The following is a 21,432-nucleotide window of genomic DNA, read 5'->3' on the forward strand; positions in this document are numbered from 1 at the left end:
TTACATGCATAGTTTACACTTGAGCACTTCCACACAGATGCCTAGAGGTGTCTTAACCTCCACTGGAATCTTACCCTAGCCCGCTATAAACTGCTGCAGAATTCATTATTTGATGGGAAGTAAAGATTTCAATACAAGATACCATAGTTTTGTATTCTGGCAGTGAGACAATGACTGACAATGAGACAATGACTGACAAAAAAATCGTAACATGAAGAGAGCAATTTTTATTACTGATTTTTTGACATAGCAGTACAGTCCCCCAGTTCATAAGTACAGCGACTCACCACCCACAGGAACAAAAAAATATATTTTTTACTCCTATACAGGCTGATGCACACGAATGACTGGAAGTACCTGGAGAGAGTAAAGACAGCACGACAGAGAGAAAGCAGTTTACTTAAACAAAATGAAGGCCAAGGACTTAGACCTTTCCCAGGACTGCAAAGTGAAGGGTAAAAATACAGAGTGGAAAAATGAAAACAGAACAGGGTGACGCCAAAAGAACAGCAGAAGCTCCAGCACAGGCCCTTACAAGATAAGAGAGTCACCAAAAAGAATACGAGAACACCTGCAAACATACAGCTGTCATACCATCCATTGCTTATGGACAAGAGGGTTTAATTAGCAATCTGAGGCCTTCCCAAAAGAAGAGTTGAATTTTGCTTCCTCATACTTCCCTACAGAGCCATGCACAAAGTACCATGTGGTTCCTTCTTCCAAAGTCTCCTGGTGTTGACTTGTGTGTTGCAAGAAAGACTTGTTGGGAATGTAGCCCTCAAAACTTAAACACATTACTACATCTGAAATCTTCCATCATTTCTTCAAATTGCAAAACTACATTTTTGATCTAATCAGTAAAGAAAGAAAATACTTCATATCCTGGGGAGTTTTATTTTTGAAGCATGCAAAACATTAACAAAAACACACTTTTTTGTTAGGTTTGTCACTATTGCAGGGGATAGTTGCAAAGAAAACCTTAATTTTACCAAGAAGACATAAAGACAAGAAGCAAAAGCTCTTCATGTATGATTCTGAACATATAGTCCAGTGCTTTCAACACAATGAACAATAAAGGAAAGTACTGAAGATTAACTGTACATTAAATAGGTCCACAGTATTCACAATGTTCATGGTATTCTGTAGACCAAATTACAGTCAACTCAGGAGTTGGCTTTTTATTTCACCTTGAGTGAAGAATGTGATCCCATCAGGGTACACTTATTGAGGCTTAATGTTTCTGCAAACCAATCTACACTAAAGGGCCATATTCAGACTACAGTAGCTGCCAGCGTGCTAACATCTACATAGTAGGATGATTCAGATATCTTCCCTTGGGTAACCCAGCTCTTATGCAGTCAGTGGGTTAAATGGTTCCAAGAGGAAATTCAGAAAGCTCAAGTAGGTTGTCTTTGCCTTTCAGCTGGCAGTACAGAAAGTGTCTTTGGGTACACTAAACCATGATGTTTGTTTTAACAGTTAGATAACTCATGTATCTCTGCAGAACAGGTACCTCCATCCCTTGAGATTCAGAGCACTGAATTCACTTTTTGAGCACAACCAGATAATGAAGGATGCCTCTCTTTATTCACATTTAGGGAACGTCACCAGAAAAAGGTTCTAGGACCCACCTTTGTTTATACCTCCCACATGAATGCCTCCGTAACAGAGAGTTATGTGGCTGGATACTGAGCTGAACAAGTTATTCTTCATTTTTCTTGTTAAATCTGGATCACAGCATAGAAAAAGACTGAAATATTCAAAGAATTAATGAGAAGGAGAAAAAAGTTTAAAAGACCTGTTTATATTTTAACAATACAGATCATTCCCTGGGAGTGATACTTTCTTAGTTCTAGCTTTGTATATTCCCTGTGTATTATTTGCACTGTTTAGGACAACATGTCAACATCTTGTTAGCTGATAATTACTCATATATTGGAATTTTATATGAAAAAAATTAGGTACATTCTAGAATTTTATCGAGTAAGTTATTTTTGACTATTTCTCTGTCATCTGCTTAAAACAAGTCAGAAAGAAAAGTCTCCTGCTACTTAAAAAGTTTTGTAATCTAATGAAGTTAGGTATAGCTTGTAACACAATGATAGTAACTTACATTTCTATAACAGTTGAACTAAGTAAGTGATATAAAAAATGGATTTAGACTGGCCCAAAATCTCTCTCTAGGATTATATTCCTACAACTACAAGACCAATCAAGTTTCAAACTAAGATCTCATGGTCATTTTAGACTTGTAACGTGTGTAAGCTTTGAAAATTTGGTCTGTTATTATTTTCTTATTTTAGCAGTCATCAGATAAGATATGAAAGGAAAATATCCTAAGCAATCACCACTCAGAGTTGGAACTTACAGAGGCACACAATTAATTCACATTCAGTGGCATAGTAAAACACATTAAAACAAGACATTAAAAATAAAAACACTTATTGCAGTTACTTTTAAAGAATTACAGAGAAGACTGTTCAAAGGACTCATTATTTAAATAACCAGCAACATGGACACATACAAATTTTGTTAGGGGTTTTGTGAATGTAATATGCTGCATTCATAAAGAAAGTTAGGATTTTACTTAATAGTGGTGGCTAACATCTAAAAAAACATTTGATGCATGTCTTGTTTTTTGCTCTTTCAGTGTAAAAGCACAGAATGACTTATAATTCCTGTTATACAGACAGTTTTTTTAAAGCATATTTCTAAGCAAATGGGGCAAAAGCCTCCCTCCAGCCCCACCCCATGTGTGTTCAGCTGCATAAGAATTCACGTTTCACTGACATCAGCTGCTTTATGTGACTCACCTAAGTGTGTTAACAAATCGAGAAAGATGTCATTCTAACACTTTTTTTTTGGTAGAAAGACGCCACTAACAGATTTCTATTCTGTGGCCACCTTGACAGATCAACATCTGATGCTATCTCCCTACCACCATTTTTCAATGACACCTCAGAAAACAGCAAGAGAAGATCATATGGTATCATTTTCCTTGTGTGATCATGCAGGATTTCACGCTTTCCATAGGTATGAATTTGGGAACTATAAAGTGACTTGAAGCAAAAGATTTTTTGTAGACTATTTTAATTACAGCTACTAAGAATGCCTCATTCTTCTCCTACTCATAGAGATGGACTCTCTCTTCTCTGTGCTCATATTAAGGAAAATATAATGGTTCAACTATTTTTAGACAACCAGAAATTACAAAAAAAAAAAAATCATGTTCTTCACAGAGAACCATGATCAATATGACAGGAACATTATGTAATGGTTGCACTTGCAGCATAGACACAACAGCATGTAGAATAAGAAGTGGGTGTAAGTATCTTTCTGTTTTGGCAAGCATAATTTAATACAGGGTCATGGTGTCCCTGGGATTGTGGTCAGCTGCTTTTCAGCAGCATGATCCATCTTCACTTAACTGTGATAGCAATTTCTATAAATGAATATATCAAACTGTGTTTCTAACAACATCCTAAATACTACTTCAGACCTGACAGGCACAAACAGTAAACTGCTGCCGTATTTTCAGCAGTATTAGATGCAGTACTGATCTGGGAGTTGAGTTCATCAGTGACCTGAGTTGTTACCTCCCCTCTAGAACAGAGGTTTATTATATCTCCCAGGTTTCCAGATTGCTTTTCTATTATCTATTTATCTTCTACACTTCTACTGACTACCTGCTTCAGCTGATAACTGCCAGCTGCCTCAAATTCTCTCTGATGTGTGATAGAGATCTTTCGCAGCTGAGTCTGTTGCTGTTGTTACGATGTGCTGTGTTCTCTGTCCCCAGGAGCTGTAAAAGACAAGAATTTCATTGGGCCTGGAACAAGTGTGGTTGATGCTTGTAGAGAAAACTGACCTCAATAGAAAGACACCCATTGGCTGTATTTTATCATTAGAAATTTTACAGTCTAATCATAATCATACGAATTTTATCACACACACAAAAAAAGTGTACATATCTGTTTCACTGACAAAACTAGGTTGAAAGTTTTTTGTTAGTGACTGGGCTTTCTGTGTGCACGAGTGAAGGTGCAGTGGGACACAGGCTGACAATTAGTCAGAAAGTGGCTGAGGTGAATTACCAATATGATTTTAATGATAACACTGAATATTTGCTGGAAATGGGGAGCATGCAGACCACAGGAGCTTACATATGTACACGAGAGAAGTATGAGCAGTGTGTGTGTGGAACAGGAATCAGTCCAGAAAAAATGTAATCAGAATGTCATCTTATGTATGCTGTAGGCCAGAATGATGCATAGATCCTTTAGATACAGACTCTGTGATTAGAAGACATAATATGTAATGTAGCAAAGGAAAGTGAAAAATTTTGCATTCAAATGAAACTGCAGTACAAGTGGTGGTGGGGAATATGGCCTAATTCATTAGGAGACTTACCCAAACTGTCAGTGGACACAGAAATACCTTTAGTTATTCAACATTTGAAGCATTTTCTTTTTTCTCTGATGAAGAAAAAATATGTAAAAACATTTTCCATTAAAATCACTAAAAAGACCTCAAACTGTTATGAACCCAAAGGGGAAAGTGTATAACATGCAGCCTCCCCAAAATCTATCTCACTATCAAATGGATGCGGAATGAATAACCAAATGCTTAGTGATACGGTTTCGTGGAGGACTTGTTAGTGTTAGGTCAGAGGTTGGACTCAGTGATCTTGGAGGTCTCTTCCAACCTGGATGATTCTGTGATTCTGTGATTCCGTGAAATGTGTGACTTCTTTTCACACATACACTAGATGGGTAAGTTTGTTTAATTTCTTCAATTAGATCACTGAAAAGTACACAATTCCCCCTCCCCCTTGACACATACACACGTGCACACACAGCCCTGAACCTTTGCTAGCTTCTTGAAATTCACATGTAAATTATTAATCACTATCACTAATACATTTTTAATTCTTACCCTTCGAAGGTGGCTGTGAACATTTTTACTTTGAATAATGGGCTTCCTACACCGAAGGTGCTCAGAGGCTGGAAGGATGTAGGACGATGACAGCTGTACCTGGATCAGGGACCTGACTCACTCCTGAGCCCTTGTTCTGCAGCACTCACAAAGAAGTTCATTTGCTTTAAAAAAATGGTGCTACTGAAACCAGGGTCTGCATAAAAAATAAAATCATACGCCAACTTTTAATCTAAGGGCAAATCATAGCTTTTTGTCACTTTAAGCAGGACACTAAGCTGTATCAAAACTTGTGCAGACTGTAGGCCGGAATCACAGCTATAATTGCAGGTAGCTTATGTTCAATTTCTGCCTCAGATTAGAAAATTCAAAATGTGATGAAGCAGACAGAAACAGTAAGTCAATTAAGATGCACACACGTTTCCTAGAGAAGCTGTTCTGAAAAGAGGTGTAGAACGAAACTGCGTGGGGCATATATGTATATACAGAATATGTATATATCTATATAATGGTTAACAGGTTAATATCATCTACTATTTCTGTATAACTATGGTAATGTATAAATATTTATTATATATACACACAAAGTATATCTATTTGTACTGCATGTGGCATTGTACTGTATAGTGAGTTGTATGTACTATGCACAGCAAATACTATACATGATTTATTACATACATCACTGTAAAATTTATTGTCTGTAATATGTATTGTATACATTTATAAATGAAGAAATTCTATAATGACATTCATTGAAGTTAAGGCACATCAGTGATGGAAACAGAACTATGCAATGAAAAAACAGTATCATTTATATCTTCATGCATCTATTGTTTCAGCTCCCCTTTTGAACTTTTGACATTCTATATAACAGTATGTGAATTGTGAATATTTCACTGTAAAAGACAATTCACCCATGTTCTTCTGCATTTTACATGAACCATCTGAGATCCTCTATGGCCTATGATTTTCTTCAGGGCACACAAAGTGTTTCAATATTGAAGACAGCTTACCACTGCTATAATGCCAAGCATAAAGTTTTGATTTCAGCAACAGCAGCTTGAAAGACCCTAATTTAAACAATTGCAGTCCTGTAATTGTGGGCCTGCCTGGAAGTGACCATCAGTTTGACCACGGGCATTTGTACCAAAGTCCCCTTTGCTCGTAGACCCAAGAGTCACTGCTTGGTGTTCACTCTCCCCTCTGCTTGGTGTAGTGGGCCTCTCTCAATTGCTTTTTGGTCTTCCAAAGCCTGCAGTGCAACCCGATGCCGGGACAGACACTGTGACTGGGGATTCTGGGCACAGGCTCCCTTCCCACAGTTGCACAAGAGATGACTGACACCGCTACCTACATCAAAGCAACTGTGACTTTCACAAGCTGCCCTGGCAGTCACCGTGGATGTTTGCCTCTAAAAACGTCCATGGACTCAGGAAAGTAGCTCAGGTACTACTCAGCTTATGCGATGCCACAAAAATGTCTTGTAATTTTTTGGTCTGTTTTTTGGTCAACACAGCAACAGAAGTGTGTGCTGTGTCGCCCAGAGAACTACTTACTGCTCCTTATATGACTACCGTGCCAAGATCTGCCCGGAGACTGGAGTGTACTGGCTGCTTTACAAGCACATGACAAATTACTCTCTCCTTCTGAATCTAAAGAACTGGCAGTGGAAGCTGATGATGCATTATAACAATAATATCTTAGAGAAAGAAGGAAATGATAAAATATTACATTACTGAGCTTTTTGAGTCTGTCTTCTGGTTTAATGTTTGGTTAAAATAGAAAAATTCCTCACATTTCTCACATAAAAGCAAATAAAGCAAATAAGCAATGGACCCAAAGAAACCTGATTTTTATGAACTTGTGTGCTTCAAGATGGCAGTCCTCTGTGCTTGGATTCTTTGACATGTAATAGGCATCGCCGTTCATGCTGCAGCCTTTTCTGGGGTGCCATGCTCCTTTGCAGATTATTTTCCAAACTTCTGATGCTGATGCTATCAGCTGATGCTGACGCTATGGCTGATGCTATCAAAGGGATGCAAATGTTATTACCGGAAAATACACAAGCCTATCAAGTCCTTGCCCTGTTCAACAGCTGTTCAGCAAACTGGAATATTCCCAACCCCAGTTCTCTCTCTTCCTTCCTAGATGTAGCCTCAGTTCCTGGTAAGCCTGTAAAGATCCTATTCATGAAGCTCACACCAAACAATGCGCATGCAATAAAGTTATATATATATATATAAATGAATCCTGATAACCATATTTACTTTTGCAACACCACATCAACAATTGTAATTACTCTCTATGCTTCATAGACTACTTTAAACGTACCGCATAACGTGCAACCCCTACCTGTGTGAGTAGGCATTATGGTAAAGGTTCTAATTATGTAATTATGTCGTTATGTTCTGCAGATTTCCCCATAAGACTTTTAGCCTCAAGGATAGGATTTTCAGAGAATTTAGTGGCCACTCTCATTAATATGTTCATGACATACACAAAAAAGTTCTTGTAACTTTTTTGGGGGGGGAAGAGAAGATTGACTTTTGGGGGGGGAGGAAGAAGAGAAAAGGGGATTGAAGGGAGAGATGACAAAGATTTTCATCAAGAACTCATTGTTGACTGGCCTGTTTGAGAAGATGAAGGTCTCATATTTTGGACGAAAAGCTCGCTGAGATTTATTTCTTTTTTTAACATACAAACTGAGTGCTCCTTTCTGCAACCTCCGCGTGGAACAGCAAGCGATCTCAAACAGCCCCGTAACGCAAACTCCTCGGCACCCCGCGCCCCGGAGGGGCGGAGGACGGGGTGGTGCCGGCCGCGGGGGGGCCGGACCCGGCTCGCCGTGCCAGGAGCGAGGTGCACGGCGCGGTACGCGGCCGCCACCCGCGGCGAGGTCGGAGGGGGCGACTCCGCGAGCCGGCGTGGGCAGGTGGCGGCGGCGGGTGTGGGTGATGCTGTCGGGCGGGGGCCGGGCGCTGGCTCGGTGTCGCCGGGCTGGGCGCCGCGCCCCCGCCGGCCCCGCGGAGCCGGGTTGGGCAGCCCGGGAGGCGTCTCCTCGGTAGCCCCCGCCCCGCCGCGCCGGTGCCGAAGCGCCTCGGCCGCTCCCCCGCGGCACCCCCGGGACAGCGGCGCCCCGTCGGCCCCGCAGCAGCAGCGGCAGCAGCAGCACCCGGGCCTCCCTCCCCGCGGCTGTGCTGCCGAGGACGCCTCATGGGGGAATAAATAAATTAATAGCCCCGCTCACCCCCCACCCCCCCGCGGCAGCGCGAAAGGGAGCCGGCGGCGGCGGGATTAGATCCAGCCCGAGCTAGAGAGCAGGTAACGTAACCTACCCGCCAGGAGGGAGGAGGAGCAGCGAGGCCGCTGAGGTCGCCCCCGCCGGGGAGGGCTGCGGGGGACGGAGACGGGGCTGCCGCAGCCGGGGGGCGCCGGCGTTGTCGTTCTCGTCCCCCCTCCAGCCCCCCGGCTCCCCGCGGGCGGGCGGCTGCCCCGCCGCAGTGTCAGTCACACACACGCCCACGAGCCGCCGCTCACGCGGGGACGGACGGATGGACAGACAGATAGAAGGACGGACGGATGCGCTGCCTCCCCCCCCCCACCCCCCCCCCACCCCGCGGTACCGAAGCATCTGCTGCCAGAGAGACGCCCCTGCGGGCTCCGGGCTCTGACAGCGGTGCCGAGGCCGCGGCTGCGGGGGTGGGGAGCGTGGCCCCCTCCCTCCCCGGCTCCGCCAGGCGCGGGGGCAGCGCGGGGGGGGGGGGGGGGGGGAGTGCCGGCGGCGGGGCTGCCCCGTGTGGCGTCATCAGCGCCGCGAGTGAGGGGCCGTGACGTCACAGCGCGGCGGTCGGGGTGACCTTGGGCAGGGGGATCCGGGCGGACCCCGGTGGCGGCCCCCGGTGGCCCCGGGCCGGGCAGCTCCGGGCCGCGCAGCGCTGGTGGTGACATCCCCAAAGGCTGCTGGGTCTGGCTGGGGGCCGTGCGGCGAGCTGCCTGCGGGGCTGCTGCTGGAGCAGGGAGAGTGCCCTTTCTTCATCGTTATTTCTATACGGCCTCTGTAGCACAGAGGGGACTCTGGCCAGGGGCAGTCGTAGGCTTGTCCCGAGAGAAAAGCATTTTTCCATGCCCACAGTGATTTCTGTGCCCTGGCTTTGTGGTTGCTGAAGTGTTCCCAACAAGACACTAGAAACAATCATACAACAGCCCAAGAAGCTATGCTGTTCGCACTTTGAAGACCAAAGTGTCCCCCAGTGCTCCTGGGAGGGCAGGTTGCCACTCAGTCCTGCAGGCCCGCAGCATTCATGCGGATTCCCCACTGCTTCTCAAGTCAGAGGTGCACAAGAAAATAAACCAAAGTAAAATAATATTTAGAGAGAGCAGTTTTTTTTTCAGGCACCAGCCTGAGCTTTCAGCAAAGAAGAAATGTTATTGAAATTATTCTTGCTTTTCCCAAAACAGCCTTGAATAATCTGAGGGATGCTGATGCCTCATGGAAGCGTCCATTCCTGTTTCGTTGGTGTCTATAATAATCATTCATGTTTCCATAGTGACATCCACCTGTGGGCCTCAAGTTACTTATCAAATAGTAATGAAAGAGGTGCTTGCAGCTTCCATTGCACGAATGGGGCCATAAACTTAACTGCACACCAATCGAGCCAACAAAATATTGCCTCAGCTCTGTCCAGATGAATCATGATAAGAAAGTTAGTCTTCAAGACAGAGGGAGGTAGACTGATATCTAAAGGAAACAGAAAACTGACAAGTAGTTCGGTAAAGCTTGCAAATGCTTTTATGTATACATTTTAAATCTGGGAATAAAGTATAAATGATTCCCTTCTTATTTTTAAAGACAGCGCTCTCCTCTCTCCTTCCATGATTGCCTACTATGAATATTTTTCCTTTTCTTGTGGTGGCACTGAGTGATTTTGGTTGATGAATTCAGCATTATTTTTGAATGTGATAGAAATGTGGGTCTTAATGGATTGCAGAAAACTAAATTCCTACATTTTGTGGATAGGAAGACTCTGGATTGCATACTGATACAACTGATCTGAAGAGGTATTGTACATGCAAAGTGATAAAGGAACAGTAGATAGAAACTTTTTGGGGAGATTTTTTTTTTTAAATATCCTCTTCAGTATTCCTTTTTTCTTAAGTACATTATCTTGTCTTCTTTTCATGACAAGCAGGTGGTTTTACTTCCAGTAACTCTGATTATTATTGGGCCCTTTCCAGTTTAAGGAAAAATATTACAGCTCACCTGATTTTTTTCCTATTGCAACATCAGGGGATACTTATGAAGAGTTGCATTTTTCTTGAGTAAATTCCCACTTTAGCAAATAGTGTCTGTATACAATTCTGAATTATCTCTATCCCTTAAACTCTTTGCTAGAGTTAATGCTGTTCATTTTATTATTTGAAGATCAAGAAAAAGAAGAATAGTATTTGGTTATGCTAATTATCTGTGATGTTAAATGAATTTCATGTTTCAAAAAAAAAGGGTTAGGTCATTGCCATTAATCACTGATAGAAAATGTTACTAGTTTCTGTTCCTGATCATGTAATACATATGTGGCCTAAAGTTTGCACAACACCAAGGAGTAGGTTACATAGGAAAATAGGACCTCACTGACCAACTGTTTTATGTATCAAGTGAATGTGAGAAACAGGCTGCGTTCCACATATGCATCCCAGTCCAAACCTGCATTCCTTGGCTTGTATGTATTTGCAAGCCATAGTGCCAACTTTCATAATTTTATTGCGAACCTTGGAACAGTCAAACAAAAGTAATGGGGTTATAGGAGTAAGGGGATAATATCCATGACTTCAGGAGTACAGGCTGTTGAACTTACTGACTGGGGAACACCGCTTAACTTTACAATCTAGTGTGTGCTTCCAACATTTCTTATATCTGTTGTTCTTAAAGATATAAAATTAAGTGATCAAAACAGCCTTAAGCTTTTATTGAAGAACAAAATTTTAGCTCACCAGATCATGGTGGCTGACAAACGCTTTCTCTCTCTCATTTATGTCTGGAGGGAGGTGATTCATCATCTCCTTCTTTTGTTGATTATATTTTTGATTTTAGTTTATACAGTAGTGCTAAATAGTTCCATTATTTGTTATCATCAAGGTCAAGTCACCAGTTACTTCCTAATATTTTTTTATTTTCAGGAGATGGAGCTTTCCTGTCTTGTGACAGTTGTAGTAACATGTAATCAGGCAAGTGCATGAAGAGTGTTTGCTGGGGGCGAAAAAAAAAAAAAAAAGAAAAAAAAATGAATAACCATTTCCCAAAGGTTATTGACATAACTATGGCAATTAAAAAAGTTCCCCCAAAAGAAAGCGGAAAACTGTTGGAAAAGAATGGGACCTTAGCTTGACACTTCATGGTATACTCTTCCCCGTAGTGGCTGTAAGACAGAAGATCTTAAGAAATGGAATTGATCTTAATTCATGAAATCAGGAAGCACTAAAGAATAAACTTAAGCCTGAAATTATTATTTATATATATATATATTTAAGTTTAGCTGCTGATGTGTTTTGTTTTAACTTGGCGTCATGGTTATTCAATGTGAAGTACTGAATGCATTTCAGTCCTACCTAACAAGAAAGTGGTGTTCTGAATAATGGTGGAAAACATACAGAATTGGCGAATAACTTTATACAGCAGGAAACTTGTATTGCAAGCCAACTATTGACAAACTGTAGAAAGCCCAAACATTGCATGAACAGGAATATTTCAGAGTAGGTGGATGTGACATTCCGTTCATATGGTTACCATGAAAGATAATGACAGTGTGTGATTTTAACAGTTAAAGTATAAACCTCTGCAGACTAGAGTTGCCCAAACACATGCAGGGTTATTTAAATGGTGCTTGCTTTCCTTCATTCTGAACACCCCTCAAAAGAACACTTCCCAGTTGTTTTGACAGGAAGATCAGTAGTTATTTCACTTTTAGCTCTCTTTCAGGTTTTCTTACGGAGGACTCAGCTGTAGGTGATGATCAAGGTGATGATCAATGTGGGAACATTCAGAAAGCACATGCTATGCAGAAGACAGCTCAGAACATCTCCTGTATTCATGGTTTCTCTTATCTTTCTCTATATTTTTAAGGTGTTCTGATCCTTTAGAATAGCTTCCCGCACCTGCTAGCAGACTCCTGCTGTTCCTTCAGGCATGTGCATGTCCCTCCCATCCTATGGCCTCAGTGGTAGCAGACCGTTGGCAGCATTCCCGGTTTTGGCACACAGGGATAACAAGTATAACACAGAGTTGTAATTGTGTTCAAAGTGTATTCAGCATCAAAGAACTTTTACCATTTGCTGTCACTATGATGGTGATAATGATAGTACGATGATGTATGTTGCCTCATGCATGTGGTCCATGCAACAGAAATTGCTAAAATGAGTCACAAAACAGCACTACATAATCCCTAAGCATAGAAGTGATTTTATTTTCAAATAAATATATTTTTAATTTATATTTTCACATTCGTGCTTAACAACATACTTCCAAGTGTAAGAAGCTACCAATCATTTAGATATTCTTGAAGTCTATGGAACAAGAAAAAAGGAGAAAATAAAGGATGAAATCTCAAATTGTTTCAACATCATACTGTCAACTTTCAGGCTTATGCTTCTCAGTGCTTGTTTTCGAAATTAAAAAAATATTGAAAACAAATGTGTACGTTACAGTACTAGAAGAAACAAGCCAAAAAGAATTTACCATTGCTTTGAAAAAAGCACACATGCAACATGCATATTTTATTTTTTTAAACAAAATTGGTTTCTCTTATATCTTATTTGGTTAGTATTGCAGATAGAAAAATTGTATTAGAACTTTTTTAACACTAGAAATGAAGTATCTTGTGGCCTTTTTTTCTATTCTCTGGGATAATTATATAAATATTTGGCAGTGAGGTTTAGAATTTTTGAAGTGACATAGGGCTATGTTAGAACTACCAGTTCTAACAACGTGGCTTCTTAGACACTGCTGCTTTTCTCTGCTGACCACATTGGGAGACAGAAATTGAAAGCCTTAACATGAAGGACATTTAATGTTTTGCAACACTATTGAATTAAAATGCCATAGGAGTTGCAGTTACTAAATTGGGCTCCTATAGTTTGCATTCTTAATGTGGCCCTCAGGACAAATTTCAAACAGAAGGGAAAAAAAACAACTTGACGCAGATAAGCTCCCCATGGGAATATAGGTGTCTGATTTCTTAACAATTGGAATTGTACGTGCTAAATTCTTTGATGATTCTCCTATTGGTGTGTAAGTTCTCCACTGAATGGGTCTCTTCTAGAGGTTGACTGCTTTTGCATGATATGCCAGGGCTGGATTTGGGTCTGAAACTTGATGCTGGACCCTGTGTTTTCAGCATCTAACAATGCCTCCTGCTGATGTTAGAAATGGAGACCAAGGAGACATAAACCTCAGCCTAGAACTGACGACTGATTTAAAGGTCAGAAAAAAATATGCCTGAGACAGAGACTCAAGCTGGCTGAACAAGGAGATTGCATCTGAGAGCAGGTGGAGAGAACAGAATGGACTGTAGGGGGAAGTTGGTGCTGGAGTCTGAAGAAGGCAATGAGCCTATCAACCCATTACCAAACACTTTTAAAGATTTACATCTTTGTAGTAATTTGTACATACTATTAAACTAAGGCCTTCCTTTCTGCGCTGAGGAATTTATGAGATCTCTGCTCATTGTATCACACAGAGGTCCTAACTGGCTGTCTTCCATTAGGCATCCTCTTTCTCTTCCTCTCATCAGCACTATAAAAGGGGACTCAGTAGCCCATGATTAGAAGTCACAACACCAGGTTTTAGCAAGGAGTGATAAAAGCTTGTATATTTTGCGACCTCTGGGTTGTATATTTCAGGAAAATGCATAGAAAAGAATGTGCCATAATAGCCTGTATGTATAAAGCATGAAGTATGCATTGTATTGGTGAAGAATAATGGGAAAAGAGATCCTTTTCTCTTGTTCTTGTGCAGATATAATTATGTTGGCTAGAGGCGTACGGGCTTTTGTTCTCATGTTTTTCTGATATAGTTATCCAGAAAGAGATGTTTTGATATGGTTATGCTGGATACGAGAGTATTATTTCAATTTAGCTTATTTTCTCATTCATACACAATACTACATCATTATGAGTGCCATACATGGCCTGTTTCGCTTTTAGCTATATTAGAATAGCGGAAGAGGTTTATAAGCAAAGCTGATGAATGTAAGGGCCAAACTGACATGAGGCTGAAAAATCAAGGAAGGGCATTTAAAATTGACACCTAAACACGCTGGTATTATCTGTCAATTATGTTTAGAGATGCACTCAAACAATTCAACAGTACTGCTAAATTGGCAATTCCTCTGTTTCTGTGATTCCGGTTCTGAATCTTGATCTGCATTCCTTGGTGCTATTGCACTGTGTTACTCTTGGTTTGCACACAGTGAGGATTAAGAGACTCTTCTGATTTCTTCTGAAGACTCAGCCTTGTGGATCACTTGCTTTGACTTGCCTTATTTTTTTAAATAAAAAATATTTCTTGTAATTATTACCAAAATCATAGAATCATAGAATTGGAAGGGACCTTAAAAAACATCTAATTCCAGCCCTCCTCCCATAGGCAGAGACACCTCCCACCAGACCAGGTTGCTGAAAGCCCCACACAATCTGACCTTCAGCAGTTCCAGGAATGGGGCATCCACAACTTGCCTGAGCAACCTGTTCCAGTGCCTCACCACCCCCTTGAGTGAAAAATTTCTTCCTAAAATCTAATCTAAATCTACCCTCATTTAGTTTAAAGCCATTACTCCTTATTCTAGCACTATACTCCCTGGCAAAGAGTAACTCCCCAGTTTTCTTGTAGGCTCCCTTTAGGTATTGAAAGGCTGCTATAAGGTCTCCCCGGAGCCTTCTCTTCTCCAGACTGAACAACCCCAGCTCCCTCAGCCTGTCTTCATAGGAGAGGTGCTCCAGCCCCTTGACCAGCTTCGTGGCCCTCCTCTGAACTTGTTCTAATACTTCCATGTCCTTCATGCGCTGGGGGCCCCAGAGCTGAACACAACACCCCAGGTGGGGTCTCACAAGAGCAGAGCAGAGGGGGAGAATCACCTCCCTCGACCTGCTGGCCACACTTCTTTTGATGCAGCCCAGGATACAGTTGGCTTTCTGGGCTGCAAACACACATTGCTGGCTTGTGTTGAGTTTCTCATCAACCAACACCCCCAGGTCCTTCTCCTCAGGGCTTCTCTCAGTCCATTCTCCGCCCAGCATGTATTCGTGCTTGGGATTGCCCCAGCCCATGTGCAGGACTTGCACTTGTTCAACTTCCTGAGGTTTGCACAGGCCCACTACTGAAGCCTGTCCAGGTCCCTCTAGATGGCATCCCTTCCATCCAGTGTGTTGACCACACCACACAGCTTGGTGTCATCAGCAAACCCAACCCCGCTGTCCCTGTCACTGACAAAGAAGTTAAACAATGCTGGTCCCAGTGCTGAACCCTGGGAATGCTGCTTGTTACTGATCTCCACCTGCACATTGAGTGGTTGACTGCAACTTTTTGAGTGCAACCATCCAGCTAATTCCTTACCCACCGAGTGGTCCATCTGTCAAATCCATGTCTCCAGTTTAGAGACATGGATATCATGGGGGACAGTGTTAAATGCTTTGCACAAGTCCAGGTAGATGATGTCAGTTGCTCTTCCCCTATCCATCAATGTTGTAAATCTGTCGTAGAAGGCCACCAGATTTGTCAGGCATGACTAAAGGTATTGACTGACCTTGGTGAAGCCATGTTGGCTGTCACCAGTCACCTCCTTGTTTTCTGTGTGCCTTAGCATAGTTTCCAGGAGGATCTGCTCCATGATCTTGCCAGGCACAGAGGTGAGACTGACTGGCCTGTAATTCTCTGGGCCTTAATTTTTTCCTTTTTTAAAAATGAGAGTTATGTTTCCCCTCTTCAGTCAGTAGGAACTTCACTGGACTGCCATAACTTCTCAAATATGATTGACAGTGGCTTAGCAATGACATCCCCCAGTTCCCTCAGGACCCTTGGATGTATCTCTTGGATGTATCCCATGGTGGTTACATCCACCTGTGGAAGTATCCCATGGACTTGTGCATCTTTAGGTTCCTTAGCTGGTCTCGAACGTGATCTCCTACAGTGGGCCTGTAGTGTCCCTCCTATCATTCTTTCAGTCCTTGCCTTTGCCTTCTTGGGCCCAGGCTGTGTGGCTTGAGCTCTTGCCAGTGAAGACTGATGCAAAAAAATCATTGAGTACCTCAGTCTTCTCCGTATCCCGGGTGACCAGGTCTCCTGTTTCCTTCCAAAGAGGGTCCACAATTTCCTAAGTCTTTCTTTTATCACTGATGTATCTACAAAAGCCTTTCTTGTAGCCCTTGATGTCCCTGCCCAAATTTAATTCTAATAGAGCGTTGGCTTTTCTGACTTGTTCCCTGGATGCTTGGACAATGTCTCTGTATCCCTCCCAGGCTATCTGTCCACCCTACTTCCACCGTCTGTAGGCCTCCTTTTTCTGTTTGAGTTTGGCCACAAGCTCCTTGTTCATCCTTGGAGGCCTCGTGGCATTTTTGTTTGACTTCCTCTTGGTTGGAATGCATCACTCCTGAACTTAGTGGAGGTGATCCTTGAACATTAACTATCTTTCTTGGGCCACTCTTCTATCCAGGGCTTCATCCCATGATACTCTACTAAGTGGATCCCTAAGGAGGGCAAAGTCTGCTCTCCCAAAGTCCAGGGTAGTGAGCTTGCTGTACTCCCTCCTCCCTGCTCTCTGGATCCCAAACTGCACCATTTCATAATCACTACAGCCAAGGCTGCTCTCAAGTTTCACATTACCCAACAGCCTCTCCTTCTTGATGAGGATGAGATTCAGCATAGCACCTCTCCTTGTTCGCTCCTGTATCACTTGGAGAAGGAGAAATTATTTCTCTGTTTCCAGACAAATACTTTCATATATCCATCTTCTTTGTCCTTTGATGTGTCCTGTGTCTTTCTTTGTCCTCTTTCTTTCTGTAAGAGCATTTTCCTTCTCCCCCTTTATAATAATATATATTATATATTATAATAATACCTCAAGGTAAAAGGTGAAGTTACTATTCTACTCTGCTCATCTTACAAGCATACTGTGTTTAAAACTGGAAACTGTCACAAACATGCTCACTTGCAAGACAGCTTTTATATGGCATAGTTGATGCTCTTCCATAGTAACAAGTATTTATGTATTTTTTCATGCTATCTTTAGACTTACAAGTGTTTACATTCTTTACCATTTTTTTTTTTTAATTCTGCCTGTCATATTCTGCCTCCTTATGGTGAGGATAAAGAAAAATATGTAGCCTGAGAAGGATGACAAGTGTAAGAGGTGAAAATAGAGTAGAAGGGCAAGAGATGTTAACCTGAGGAAATATTACTTTGAGGAATTTCACAGAGGCAAAAACCTTCAAGGTAGGAGAAGTAGAATAAGGGATCATATTTTCTGAGTTGTATTTATTTGCCTTCAGGTATTTATTTATGTATTTATTTACTGGGAAAGGAGTAGAAAGAATGTTGGCCTTTTCTTTTATTACATCTGTGTGGTAATTGTAGGCCACAGCTAGCAAGGTTTTTGGTTTTGATGAACTGTTATGTTATCTGTTCACAGTGGGCACACAGTCTTGGCTGTGCTGTCTTGTATACCAGTATATCTGTCAAACAGGATGCTAATAAAAGATTGAATACCAAATACAATATGAGAAGGGTTAACAATCAAACAATACAATTCACAAACAGTAATACTAAAATATTGAAAATAAAAAGTGTTGAGTTTTATGGTCGTTGTTTAGCCTAGTGGTTGAGAATATCTTGGATTCCAGAAGTACTTTGCAAAAATATACATTCAAAAATATTACACTTAACACTGTAAAAATGATTAAAGATTAAATCTTTAAGATTTCCTTGAGTAATAATAGCTGGTGACCTCAGGAGTGGGAGATGTGGACTCTGCAGTATGGATTTGTTCAGGTGCTTTAGTGGTGGGTGGGTGAAACAGGCATTATTCTCTACTTACTGCTTGTATGGCCCTGTGAAGCCAGGTAACTGCATGCAGCCTGTGAACTCATTCTACAGTGTGTGTTTTCTAGGTTCTTCTACCCATGCACAGGTGCATGTGTAGAACAGTACCATGAAAAAAGTGCTCTGACGTGAAATGAAGAAATGTCATGGGTACATTGCCATGTCCTATCCTGCCCAAATGCATAAGGGAGCGTTGATCCAGTTGAAGGTTTCCAACTCAGAATTATTTTTGTGATTAAAAAATGAAGAAATTACTTCCAATATTCTGTTTAATAATAAAGCTGATTGTTTTATGCAATCTGAAAAATACAGTTATATTGTATTTATAATGTAATTGGATATAAAAAACCTGTCATTTTCATGATTAAAATAAGTTCTTCTGACTCTGACAGCATTAACAGCTGTGAATGAAACTAGACATTCTTGCTTAACTAGGTAATCAGCTTGCATTTCTGGATGTATTTAAGTATTGCTTAAAAGATGTATATCTAAAGTAATGATTTAAATCCTGTTGTTCTCACTCATGAATGGATATACAGGGCCATTTTTTTCTTTTTCTTTTCCTTGTACCTATTTCCTGAAAAATTAGCAGAAGTATTGTAGTTGACACATACAAGCTTATTTTAAAATTATTATACTAAAATTGCTAGTCTAATAGAATAGGGTTCTTTCGGAATATTGAATGATACTTTTTACTGAGGACAGAGAATATGTTTTTGACCCTAATAAGGTAGTTACACTTTTTTTTCCATTTACCAGCTTTATCCCAGTTGTATAAATACTTTTTTTTTTCTTTTAATGCAGAAAAATAGTCTCATCAAACCTAAATTAGGCACCTAAATTTGGGTCTTTAATTTCAGTGTTATTAGGTCCTGGATAAGGAGGTTGTTATCTCTTAATAACTGGAGCTTAAATCCTACTTTCAAGCCAATCCTCTCATCTAACTAACACTCTTACAGAATGAAATCAGAAGTTACAACCGTAGTCTGAACAGCCTAGTTTAAAAGTACATTGAAAAGCAGATACAGTTCCATAAGCAGAGGATGTTTGGAACATTTCTATGACCAGGTTCATAGGAGGACTAATAGATACTGATAGATAGAAAAGGAAGAATATTTCTTTCAAGGAGAACAATGTGAAAGAAGGCATGGGGGTGAAGGAGGGGAACTTGCTCTGCATGTTGTCAGTACCGGAGAGTAAGGAGATGTAGATTCTAGACCTAGTAAGAACACGAAAGTATTGAATACTTGGAGAAGATGTTTCACTGCCATTGCTTTGTCTTACCCCATGAACTGTCAGAACTGAATTGATGACCCTTTAGACATGACTTAATAGTAAATTTAGCCCTCTAAAGAATGAAGGACTCTAGTAATGAAGGAAGTTTTTATTGATCCAACCAAAGCAGAGCAGGTTCTGTTTTCTGGTGCCAGGTGGCTAACACTTACTTCATGGCTATTCTCACTGCTCTGAGGTTGAACTATTTGGTCAGTCCCTGCTAAGTTCATTAATTTTGTGTGTTCTTTTTTGTTACCCCAATCAGGAAGGGAAAGGTTTGCATTTGTGTTCCTAAAAGACTAGACCTGAGTTATTTATCCAAACCCCACACAGTGTGGAACCTTTTGTATTTGGTTGAACTCATGCTCCCATGGTCAATTTCATCTGTCCCACTGACCTTGCCTGAGGGAATCCGTGTTTATTTCTTCACTTGGTAGACAAGTTTACCTGGGGCCTGCTGGGGAGATATGGGCTGCCTACTTTCTGCTGCAAAAGGGAACCAAGAGAAACTATTGTTTGTCCAAAAGAGAGAAGAGCTTATGTAAGACTTTTTTTTTTTTTCTTTTTTTTTTTTCTTCCCTTCAGAGAATTGGCAGTTTCTTGTCTGGATATTGTTGCAGTGATTCTTCAAGCAGGAATAGGAATGCTGGTGACAGCAGTGAGAAGATGCAAGGTTTTGAAAGTAGAGAAAGGAAGGAAAGGTATATGATGTATTACATCAGGCTGCTGGGATTTCATTCTCAGGCAGTCCAGCAATGCATCTACTGATTTGCTGCCCTGCTCTAAAGGGAAGGCGTTGTAGCCCAAGATACCTAAAAAAGCTGTGTGCCTCAAAGGGAAAGGACATCCTGTACTGTCAGAGAACTGGCTTTAATTTAAATCCTAAAATGCAGCAGAATAAATATTAGATCAGATTGAGCAGTTCTTTTGTGGATCATAGGTTGACTTTTGAGAGGCTGTTTTTGCTAAGTTTACCATCTTTAAAAAGTACATACATGCACAAAATAGCTGCTGTAGAGCTATAACAAAGTTGTACAATCTGAATCTTTTGTCTGTGGTTGTTAAAGCTGTTATATTTCTCTCAAATACTCAGGGTGGCTTGAAAGAAGCTGATTAGTTCAGAGAGAAAGAAAAAAGAAAAGTGAGCTGTGAGGGAAAGGTGCTGCTGTGGCAGTATTCAGGCCAGCTGGGAGTTGCATAAAATTTGTATCTCTCTTGAGGAATCTCTGTTGGCAGGACTTGTGTGGATTTCTGCCCATAAAAATAAACCTGCTTTACCCTGGTAGATACTACAGCCAAGAGTTTATCCCTCAGGGCTGAGGGCTTCTGCCAGCACAGCTGCCCCTCTAGGCAAAGTAGAAATAAATTATACTTTAATCAGTAAGCGGTATACCTCCTTCTTTTCTTTAAATAAAATTACTTCATCAATTGCCGAATACTTTTGTCACTATGCTTATGTGAAGTAATACATACCCAAGTACAACTATCACGTTGCCACTATAATGTACACCTACACTTACTGCTTACTCGTTTTTCATCATTTGGATGAAAACTGAGTGAACCTCCAACAAATATAACACATATTTAAAGATTTATGTATGTAAATTGTAAACCTAAAAGCTGTAGACCATTTGTATTTTCTTACAGGCTGGACACAAGTGTTTTTCTTTAGCATAACTATGCAACTACAAATATTTGCCAAGTTAAAACCAAGAGTTACAGGAGACTTTCACAAGACTAATACCATTAAAAGTTAAGTTGCCAGAAAAGACAGTGATACCATTCTATTCAAGCTCATTTTCCTTTTCCCTTATATTTTGCATACTCTCACAGCATACTCTCCCCTCTGAAGAACACCTTTTATTTTCTATAACTCACTAATCCTCATGTACACACACTCAGTTCTACAGAACTAGGCTCAATGCATTATCTGATCTGACTACAAAAAGATATTTTTCTACTCTAAAAAAATACGCTTGCCTGCAAACACAATAATCCATGAAAGATAAATGAAGGGATTCAATACCGGAATTTGAAGTGACCTGACTAAAACAGAAAAACTGCAAACATATTAATGATTTGTTCATCTATGTCCTTCATGATCTATTTAAAAACAAAACAAAAACCAACCAAAC

The 21,432-nt window shown here is 41.0% G+C and overlaps 2 protein-coding genes across 3 annotated transcripts in view; one reads left to right on the forward strand and one right to left on the reverse strand.

Annotated features, from left to right (window-relative positions):
• Window positions 1-5,589: 5,589 nt before the first annotated feature.
• Window positions 5,590-8,971, reverse strand: LOC308188293 (uncharacterized protein; the record flags this gene model as incomplete). Its single annotated transcript, XM_080577170.1, has 3 exons — window positions 5,590-6,960; window positions 7,563-8,177; window positions 8,773-8,971. The coding sequence occupies 3 exons, from the start codon at window positions 8,969-8,971 to the stop codon at window positions 6,806-6,808; spliced, it is 969 nt and encodes a 322-aa protein (XP_080433296.1). The 3' UTR covers window positions 5,590-6,805.
• The window catches only part of SLC16A7 (solute carrier family 16 member 7), an 87,090-nt gene continuing 73,663 nt past the window's right edge, over window positions 8,006-21,432 (forward strand). The window contains exon 1 of one of the 2 annotated variants that reach the window (XM_080598885.1): window positions 8,006-8,256. The gene's annotated coding sequence lies outside the window, so the exon portion shown is untranslated. The remainder of the gene's footprint in view (window positions 8,257-21,432) is intronic. The other variant, XM_080598886.1, reaches the window with a different exon arrangement.

This window comes from Anser brachyrhynchus, assembly GCF_964034855.1.
Source record: "Anser brachyrhynchus genome assembly, chromosome: 1".
Taxonomy (NCBI): domain Eukaryota; kingdom Metazoa; phylum Chordata; class Aves; order Anseriformes; family Anatidae; genus Anser; species Anser brachyrhynchus.